A 10510-nucleotide genomic window follows, 5' to 3' on the forward strand; every position below is an offset into this window, starting at 1 on the left:
AGAGAAGCTCTGTTGGGTGTAACTTTAAGTGCTGTAAAATCACTAATAACCTGATTTGATACCTTCACAAAAAGAAAGAAAAGAAAGAGAGAGGAAGAGAGAGAGAGAAAGAGAGTGATGGGGTATCACAGCTTAGGTCTCTGTCTGGATCTGAACCCTGGACTTCAAAGAGCTCTTAGAGCTCTAGTGGGCGCAAAGGACCTTCAACGAGGACCTTGACCCCCAATTGAGACAATGAAACTGTAGCTCCCCTTTAAAACTGGAAACAGACTCTTCCTTAAAGATTATAAAAAACAAAAAACAATAAGCTGTTGTTATATATTTTTCAAAATTCATGGAAAAACACTGCTATGGCCTCCAAACATGAAATTCAGTATGCAGCACTCGTGATAACTTGTGAGCCTGACTGACAGGTGTGTTCACTCAAAACAAGTTTGTCGCTCTGTTGCAGCACATAGCTGACACTCCAAATCATTTTCAAGCACAAGATCAGGTGATTACTTATTGAGGGGATTAACGCATACAAGTAGTTACAGTAGGTGCTGGATTCTATAACTGCATTTCTGTACCGTTACATTGAGGCCTGACACCTACAGTACTGTATCGACTGCCTGGCAAATCTGATTAAGTCATAATTATTGAAGTTTCCACATCATAAGGTTATTTCATATCAAGTTACTGCTCCGTGCTCTATCTGTTCTGCACCATTTCCTTCATATGTGTATGCTGCGATTATTTTATTTCCTGCATCAGGAGGAATTTTGCAATGTGTTTTGGTAGATTAATCTGGTTATAACAGCAGGATTATATGTAAGGAGTGGTTTAACAGCCAACAGGTGAGGTGTTCCCACCCCTAGAGTGTGAATGGAGAAGCGGGGCACACGCCTCTCTGAAGCCTCTATAAATACCTGCTGAGATGCTGCTGCAGGTGACAGAAGACAGAGAGTCCAGCTGAGGAGTGACAGGAGCAGCATCATCATCATCATCAGCATCATCTTCACCGCCGCCGCCACCGCCAAGGCATCGACATGGGGAACTGCTGTGAGGGCGTAAAGAATTTTTTCTGCCGGCCAAAGAACACCAATGTGCGTGTTAGTCTGCCGGCAGTCTGCTTCGTCTGGCAGATCGCTATGATCGTCCTGTTTGGAGTTTTCATCCGGTATGATGAGGAGTCGGACGCACACTGGGGAGAGTTCAGGAGGGAGAACAACATTACGAGCGACATTGAAAATGACTTCTACTTCAGATATCCCAGTGAGTGCAAAAATGGAAATTGTGTTGGTTAAATGTTACTTTGGTGACCATGTGTGTTTTCAAAGGAAATATTGACGACTGGTGAAAGGCTGTTGGTGGCTGTCACACTTAGTTAGTTAGTCTGATATTTTACAAATAGCAAATAGAGGACTATGTAGCTATTTAAAAAAATATTTATCTGTACATTAGATCTATTCTATCATATTATTATTATTATTATTTTTTTTTTCTTGTGTTTGCACTTGTTTTCTGCCAACTACTAGACATCACCACATGTGGGCTAACGTGTAACTAACTTTTGCATCTATTTGATTGCAATTTGTCAATTGATAAAATCTTATATTCTGATAATTAATAAGAAATCTTAATTTGTCATTCATATAGAAACACTTTCTCCATTCATTTATTCCACAAATCTAACCATTTCATGCCAGCACACCTTGACCGACATCACTCTAATGTTTTATTGCCTTTTCCTCTCTCCAGGTTTCCAGGACGTCCACGTCATGATCTTTGTTGGATTCGGTTTCCTCATGACTTTCCTCAAGCGCTACAGCTTCGGCGGAGTGGGCTTCAACTTCCTGATCGCCTCCTTCGGTCTGCAGTGGGCTCTTCTCATGCAGGGCTGGTTCCACGCCCTCGACCCGGCCACGGGGAAAATCACCATCGGAGTTGAAAGGTAAAATCTCTTCACTGGAAGCAGAGTGCATTGTTTTTTGTTTTTTTTCTCTTCTGTACATCATCGCACGTGTTGCATACTATAGAATGTAGGCAGGTGAGCGACAGACAGGTGCGTTATGTAACCCATCGTTGAAGAGTCATGGTCAGGGCGTGGCGTTTGACACTGACGAGCCTCGCTGCCCTTTAGTCCTCTCAGGTTCTGCAGCCTGACTTGAGGCGCTGCAAGTACAACATACTAGAAATGTCTGTCTGTTGTCTGTTTAAGTATGTTATGCAACAAGTGAAGAAGTGACAGCTCACTACAAAACTAATTAGCAACTCAATGTGGTGCTGTGTTTGTGAAAGCAGCTTTTCCAGATCCTGTCTTATGCATTCTTCGTTGCTAATTGCTCATTTCCACTCATTTTGACCTTGATCTTGTCCACATTCCCGACAGTCTGATCAACGCTGACTTCTGCTGTGCCGGCTCGCTGATCGCCTACGGTGCACTCCTGGGAAAAGTCAGTCCTGTCCAGCTGTTGGTTGTCACCCTCTTTGGCATCACGCTGTTTGCTGTGGAGGAATTCATCATCCTCGATCTCCTTCACGTGAGTTTCACATACATAACATACATAACATAACATAATCAATCCCCTATATGGGAACTTTAATTATTAATTGTAAAAGAGTGACCGTTTTCCTTCTGTGTGTGTGTGTATCTGTCTCCACAGTGCAGAGATGCTGGTGGCTCCATGGTCATCCACTGCTTCGGAGGCTACTATGGTTTGGCCATCTCCTGGGTCCTCTACCGACCAAACCTGCACCAAAGCAAGTGCCGCAACGGATCCGTCTACCACTCCGATGTGTTCGCCATGATTGGTGAGTGACTACAAATTCATATTTTGCACTTTAGCTCTTTTAACCTCACATGTTGTCTGTCTTTTATGTACTTTTAGTCACTATGGACCTCTGGTTTGTGTCCTTAATAAAGTCTTTATCATTATTATTATAAGTGCTTTCTTTATGTTGCGTCTCATCTGGATTGTCTTAACTTCTAGACTCTGATCTGTTGTAAAAACGGTTGTAAAAACGCAGCTATGGTTTCACTGACGCTCTCTCTCTCTTCCTTGCAGGTACACTGTTCCTGTGGATGTTCTGGCCCAGTTTCAACTCCGCCATCACAGACCACGGCGACGGACAGCACAGAGCAGCCATTAACACTTACCTCGCCCTCGCCTCCTCTGTGCTCGTCACCGTGGCCATCTCCAGCATGTCTCAGAAGAGAGGAAAAGTCGACATGGTAATGCTACAGACAAGAAACACCCAGAAAAACACGAGCACATGACAGTAACTCAAGAACTTGAAAACAAGTTATGTAACGTTCATGTATTTCTCATTTTCTCCAGACTAACCTGCTCTTTTACCTGACAGGTGCATATTCAAAATGCCACTCTGGCTGGCGGTGTTGCGATGGGAACGGCAGCAGAGTTCATGATCACGCCTTATGGTGCACTCATTGTGGGTTTCTGCACTGGCATCATCTCCACCTTTGGCTACCTGTTTGTCACGGTGAGCTGGCAGCTATTTAATCATCAACCTTCTGATCTCCATGCTCTCACTGCAGGACGAAGTAGAGGAGAGAAACAGTGACATAAATATGAATGAAGCGATAAAGAAGGAAGCAGAATAAAAAAGGAGACAGATTGAAACAAGTTGTAGGTTGATTCCGAAAAAGAAAATAATGAGCTGAAGTTCTTGAGTAGCCGATGACTCATTTTAAAAACATTCACCATGCACTTAAAATAAGATGGAAACAGTCCAGAGAAGTGAGGCGTGGTGTTCATGGTGGTGATGCAGGCTCTAAACTTGATACCAACCATTATCTCTTTGAGAGGAAGCAGGTCGACATGGTGGTTTTTGAGTTGAAACACTTACATAAAGCTTAAAAAAAGGGCTATATAAGTAGTTTGATAGACACTGAATGGCCTTGGATGAGCTTTTATAGTATATAATTTATATTTATGGTAATTTGGTGTTTGAATGATTGCTTCTTTTTCTGATTCTTAGCCCTTCATGGAGAAATATCTCAAGATCCAGGATACATGCGGTGTCCACAACCTGCACGCTGTGCCGGGGATGCTCGGCGGCTTCATAGGTGCCATCGTTGCTGCAGCAGCCACTGAATCCGTCTACAGCAGAGAGGGGTAGGTGACACAAACTCACCCAGCTTGAAATTCAGAAAACCTTACCTTGCCTGTTCACTGACTCCAACATAACAAATGGAAACGCTCGGCGACTTTGTCTGTTTGTTCAAGCTATATAAGCACTGTGGTGGCTTTTTGTTTCTTGCAACAAAAGAGGAGCTTCTGTAGTTTCTTCCTCTTGTTGTTCTAATGAACTGAAAGTGAACTAGCCTTGACAAGCCTTTAAATGAAAATCTGTCTGTTGTTTTTGTTTGTTTGTTCGTCTCTAGGTTGATCAGCGTATTTGACTTTGAAGGCGAATTTGCAAACAGAACAGTAGGAACGCAGGGCGGCTTCCAGGCTGCTGGCACATGTGTGTCAATTGCATTTGGAGTGGTTGGAGGCGCATGTGTTGGTGAGTTTGAAACATATACTATATCTTGGTGTCAGATATCTGTAGTGTTAAATCGTATATTTATCACTACAGTTTTCTAACAGGAAGCAGTTTCTTTGTGCATCAAGAAGAAGGTATTGAAATAGAGACGAATGTTGCTTAAGGCCTGTTTCTTTTCTCTTTAAAGGTCTCATCCTGAGGTTGCCGATCTGGGGCGACCCTGCTGACGACAACTGCTTTGATGATGAAGTTTACTGGGAGGTGAGAGAGCTTTTAACTGTTTTTTCCTATTTTCTGTTCAAGTTCAAGTTTCATCCTTTGAAATCACTCATTGGTCAGTGAATTTCTTTGTCTAGATCTAAATTTGTGTCTATGTGTGTGTGTTTCAGGTCCCTGAGGAGGAGGAGTCCATCCCTCCAGTGTTGGAGTACAACAACCACATGATCCACAAGCACCAAGACATGTAAGCTCACTGACACTCACATGTTCTCATCAACTCTTCCTTCTCATTAACTTCTTAAATTAACTGTAATTTTATACTTTTCCCCACAACAGATCTGAGTCAAACTTCTCTGTGGAGCAGATTTAGTTTGCACATCAACCCATCGACCCATCGACCCCCTCATATCACTTTGAACTTGATAGAGCTGTGAAACACAAAGAAGGTGCAACTCTACAAGAGAGGAGCAATATTTATGACTGGCAGGGTCCTCTGCCACGTTTATCTCACACTATGTACATTTGTCGTGCACTTTTTTCTGTCTTTTGAAGTTAAAGGTCATGATGACACAGAACAAAATGGGGCCCAAATATCTCATTGATGAAGAAATAATACTGAATGAAAAGACATTTTACTATATTTGTGTAATACACCCTGTGGATGGTTAATAAGTAGAAAATGTCAAAAACAATCTCTTTATGCTGTATAATATAATTATAAAGTGCAGAAGAGCCATTTTACTAACCGTGTGTGATACCTTTGAACTGTTGAATATTGTCTTTGATAATGCTTGCAATTTTATTTCTTTTAAAGACTCTTTCTTTTGAAGTTGTGAACGTAGAACGTATTTTGTTTTTGAATTCTATACCTTAGTAAATATTCATATATTATTGTCTGTTATCTAAATTATGTATAGGTATTTGTAAGTTGTATGTGTAAATGATCCCACTTTTTATGTGTTGTTGCACAAATGATCTTGATCTTAAGATAAACCGTTTGAGAAACTAGAGGAACTATGATGCAGTTGTCAGCGGTTCGGTTGCTGCAGTGTTGAATACACTGTTTGTGATCGTAATGACAATCTGCTTGTTGTATTTTTGACATGATATACTGTAGTCTCAGTTTAGAGTAGTTAGTAAATTTATTAATTAGATGTAACATAAGTGAAATAATGAAGTTATATTATCTTTAAACTACTTTTATTCACATCTTTGTGCAACATATGAAGGAACGTATGGTGAAGAATAAAATCATGTCATTGTTGAGTGAATGTGAATAAGTAAATAATGATGATGATGTGAGAAGTATCCTCTGTGTCAACAAGGATCCCAAATAAATGAAGAAACATGTATAAGCATATTGTCATTTCATTTGTGGCAGTTTTGACAACTTTCTTTGTGTTTCAAATATTTGATATGTTGCTATAATTTCCGTCATGTGTGTCATGTAGAATCAAAGCACAACATGAGGAGGAGATCCAGTCCACTGATCATGGCCAATACAAATAAACTAATTATCTAATACTAATTAACTGAACCAAAATCAATCAAATTAAAATCATTGGACACAATCTTAAAGTGACTCTTTCAGAAAGTCCAGATAGGGAAGACAGAAATCTGATTGTTCACTGCTTGAAATAAATGCATCTTTAACATTAGCTACTGCACTTGTTTCAATTCAATCAATTTCTGGTCGCTTTTCCACTGTTTTTCCAAACCCTCCTCCTGGCCATGCTTTTGTTTACAACAAAGCCAGTGAGAAAGCAACCAATAGAGTGGTACATAATGTTTTATATCATATATGATGTTACTGTACGACGTGTATATTTGTTTAGTCGCAGAGACGAGAGCTGGGGGACTGGGGGCGGTGGCGCTGATCTTGCAAAGCTGGTTTTCAGCCAAGAGCTATTGAAGGCAGAGAGCCTCCATTCTTCCACGTAACAAGTTACATGTCATTTATGAAACCATCACAATTACTCCAAAGCTGTTCAATTAAGGTAAAATGTAGCATAATTCCTGCATAGTTCCTCTTTAAAATACAATATAGGGCCTTGAGATTTGATAACACTACAGGTGTTGCCTTAAGGCCCTTCACATTTCTTTTTAAACTGAGATTCAGTGGTGCAGTTAAGTTGTAATGTTGTCATGTAATGTTAAATTTATGAAAACACCACAAATTTGCCACATTGTGAAACTTCTCACACACATTGCGAGATATCATTTTAAGTATCTCGGTTGCTTAGAGGAAGTTGAAAATATGTTTTGCTTTATATATACCTATAGGTGTGTTCCCCATGGTGCGATCTGCACAGGAGCACATGACCGTGCAAATTCCACTGATCTTTTGTGAGACATTTCTAGTGCTGATGCAGGACCATCATGTGATGCATCGTGTCCTTGGATAACAATCAATGACCATATAAACAAGCCCAGAAACAAGCATAAGACACACCTTACCAGTGAAGCCTGACATATATTATCATGGCAGTCATAAGACTCTTTGCTTGGTTGTTTGTCAAAAATAAACAAAATCTAAAATCTAATTTCAGTGACTTATTGAAGCATTACTACAGCCAGAAGGTGACTCAGCAGGAGAACAGGTGCCTACTGGAGCTAATCAAAAAGCAAGCAGCTCACAAATCTCACTGCAATTGGCAAGTATTCTCATCGGTGTGGCAGCTCCTGCTGGTGCCAAGGCCGAGAAACAGTGAAAAGTGCTGCTGACCCTGAGGCAAGAACGCTCAAGGCTGCTGCTCTCTCTCTCTCTATGTCTCTCTCTCCCTCTCTCACACACACACACACACACACACACACACACACACACACACACATACACACAAATGTCCAAATATTTTTTGACATGTAGAAAACAATTGCTACCAACACAAGAAAAAAAACAACCCAGAGACAGTCAGGATCCCTGCTACCGTGATGACAGACAGACACAGTACAGATACCTGCTGATGCCACGGCAAAAACATATTTTTGCAACCACAGGAGCAGAAGTTACAGTCCTCTGGTTTGTCTGGAGAGCGACTGGAAAAGAAAACTGGTGTAATAGTGACAACAGCTGCTGAGGGACTGCTGACCAACTGTATGCTAATATGATGACAGAAGCTGCAAACCGAGAGCCAATCAGGTGAGAAATGGCACAAATCACTAACTAGCTGTAACAGGTGAGCTGAGGGACAGTGGCTGCCTTTTATCTCAGTATTACAGATGTTATTTCAGTGCTGTGACAGATGGCAGCGTCTAGACCAGAGCCTGGTCATGGCGCTGACAGTATCCTGGCTTTGGGTGGTGACTTGTTTTGTGGTGCGTATTTTGTGAGTGAGGTGTTCAAGGTGTGTTGCGTTTTTCTCAGGGAGAAAACTCCCAGTGTCTCACACAGTGGTTGGGTGGCTTCTTCTGCAGCACAGTTGTGTTTGTACAATTAATTTCTCACTTTTTTCTTTACTTTTAAACTTGTAGCAAATATTTGCATCAACAATAAAAGTTGCAGCCAGTTACCCGTCCAACACCGACTGTTGTGTCTTACTCTCCTCTACTGCTTCATCCTCACTTACTACATCCTAATGATCGTCTCAACTAATCATTCACTTCTTTTTTATGCCTCTTCTCCATTGTCCTACTGTAACTGTGGGCATTTGATATATGTGACTGGTTGTTTACGGATTGTTAGTTGTGAGTGACTCCAGTAATGTCATCGGTACACAGTTCGAAGAGTAGTTTGTGCACATGTTTTAAACACCATTGCCCTTTTGGATTTGATCAGCTGTAATGCGACATACTTGAGTCATTTATTTTTAGTGAGCAATGCTGTGAGTCTACTGTGTTAATTACAGGGACTGGCAGGGATTTCCTTTGTTTCAGGGAGGAGTTGACACCTTGGCAGAGCTGCAGCGCACCTGCATAACCCGGACTCACAAGTCTATAAATCAAACCCGTCCTTCCCTGGCCTGTCACCTGACATCGCTGTTTGTTTGATCTGAACTCACAGACACTGATTACAATTCAGACCTGGTCACCCACATAACTTATTTAAATGTCATACATCTAATTAAAACATTTTGCATTATTTAGCATAGCTGGTCTCCCAATCAGGTGAAGGGTTCATTTCAGCTCATTGGATTATAATATTGAGATGAAGATGAATTACTAATATTTTATTGTATAAAACGTTAAATTTTATCAGGAAAAAAACAACAACTTTGGCTTTCAAAGCAATAAATTGGCAAAGACCAGTTAAACCAGTCTTACAACCTGTGCCACATGACGGTAGGATTAGTTTTGTTTCAACAAGGAGGAAATAAAAGAAAACACAGACAATCTTGCTTCTTGAAAAACGATACTGTTGAACATGCTGGTATTTTCTCAACAAACAGCCCTGTCCATCATCCATCACCATGGCAAACAAAAACCCTGGTCAATACACAGCTCTCCTAGTTGTAGTTTCTTCTGTACTCCACAAGGTGGAGCCATAAGGTAAGATGAAAATATGCGGGTACATTTAGAACAGCAGTCAATGTCAAAGACAGGTTTGAAGATTGGAGGAATAAATGGGATAAAGTGGTAGATTTCAGTCTACTTTTCAAAAGATAATAACAGTGATATTCTTTCATCACAGTGTTTTTTAACAGATAAAAACATGATAAAAACTGTATGAACTAGTGACAAACAACACAACTAGTGTCTCTCACTGCGACAGCCGGTTACGTAACTGGTGTGATCTTTGTGCTTGTTACCTCCCAAAACTTCACAGAGCTGTTTAATCTTCTTTAATGAGTAGAGAACTATCTTCCTCTCTTTAACAACAGTTCACTGCTTCATTTTGACTTGGCTCGTGGACAGGAGTCTGGAGAGTCAGAAACTGGGACCAGTGGACGTCCAGTTGGCATCTGGCCCCTTGAGGCCATCTCGGCCCTGCTTGTTGCCCCCAGGGCTTCGTCTCTTTACTCCCTTCATTGTGATGCTAATGAGGCCCGGACAGGGCAGTCAGAAGGGTCATTTCCTGACCAATCACTGTGACATTAATGAACTCTGAATACACTGGGTGGACATATGCTTTGTGCTTGTCTTGACAGGTTGGCTGGTGGCTGAGGCTTTATTGAGTGAAGAGGTCTCTAAAAAGGCCTGTTAACCAGCTGAATATGTTACCTGTTTAAACACTTGAATACCTCAGAGTCTGTGTTAGTTCAGTGGAACAACATAATTTACATGGGGTCACACTGATTGACACTTTTATATTATTAGATGTGCTATTTTCCTACAGATTCCTTTTATCAATATTAATGACCTCAGGTTTCAAGGCATTAGCTCAATATTCAAGTCATACAAGTCTAGATTATGCTTCATGTGTTTATTATGACATTATAATAGTGAACTTACTATACTTTACCTCCCATAATTGAGATGCATATTTATATTTAAATTTAAATGTATATTTATATTTAGCATGCTCTGGTTTTGGGCAATCATAACTCTGAGAGACAGTACGCATGCTGAAGGATTGTTGTTGTGCTGGTTATGATTATAGTGCACTGTGTCTACAATGTCTTTCTGATGACTTGTAGGAAAAACATCTGATTAAAAATGGATTTACTTACACTGACATAACAATTCAGCTGTTTGAATATGTTGAAAAAAAAAAAACCCAAACATTTAAACTTATTTATTACTCATGCATTTTAAACCAAGACAAAAATTCAGCATGAACGGCCTACAGTATGAGACACTTAAAATCAGACTGTAGGAAAAGGGAGTTTTTTATCTGTTCATCTGAAGCAATTTGAACCAAAAT

General features: G+C 40.5%; 1 protein-coding gene across 1 annotated transcript; it reads left to right on the forward strand.

Annotated features, from left to right (window-relative positions):
• Positions 1 to 834: 834 nt before the first annotated feature.
• Positions 835 to 5355, forward strand: rhcga (Rh family C glycoprotein a). Its single transcript, XM_085762489.1, has 11 exons — positions 835 to 1254; positions 1741 to 1933; positions 2372 to 2522; positions 2646 to 2793; positions 3048 to 3214; positions 3346 to 3483; positions 3982 to 4118; positions 4388 to 4512; positions 4679 to 4752; positions 4881 to 4954; positions 5047 to 5355. Exons 1-11 carry the CDS (start codon positions 1029 to 1031, stop codon positions 5078 to 5080), a joined length of 1467 nt encoding a protein of 488 aa, XP_085618615.1. The 5' UTR covers positions 835 to 1028; the 3' UTR covers positions 5081 to 5355.
• Positions 5356 to 10510: the final 5155 nt, after the last annotated feature.

Source organism: Trachurus japonicus, chromosome 3, assembly GCF_045865225.1.
Source record: "Trachurus japonicus isolate A0001 chromosome 3, Traja_1.0".
In the NCBI taxonomy this organism is placed as follows: Eukaryota; Metazoa; Chordata; class Actinopteri; order Carangiformes; family Carangidae; genus Trachurus; species Trachurus japonicus.

Excerpts from the sequence above, each read along its gene's own strand:
- rhcga (XM_085762489.1), top strand. The coding sequence starts at position 1,029 with ATGGGGAACTGCTGTGAGGGCGTAAAGAATTTTTTCTGCCGGCCAAAG. Across the intron at positions 1,934-2,371 it reads ATCACCATCGGAGTTGAAAG|TCTGATCAACGCTGACTTCT; the intron begins GTAAAATCTCTT and ends CATTCCCGACAG. Across the intron at positions 4,513-4,678 it reads GGTTGGAGGCGCATGTGTTG|GTCTCATCCTGAGGTTGCCG; the intron begins GTGAGTTTGAAA and ends TTCTCTTTAAAG.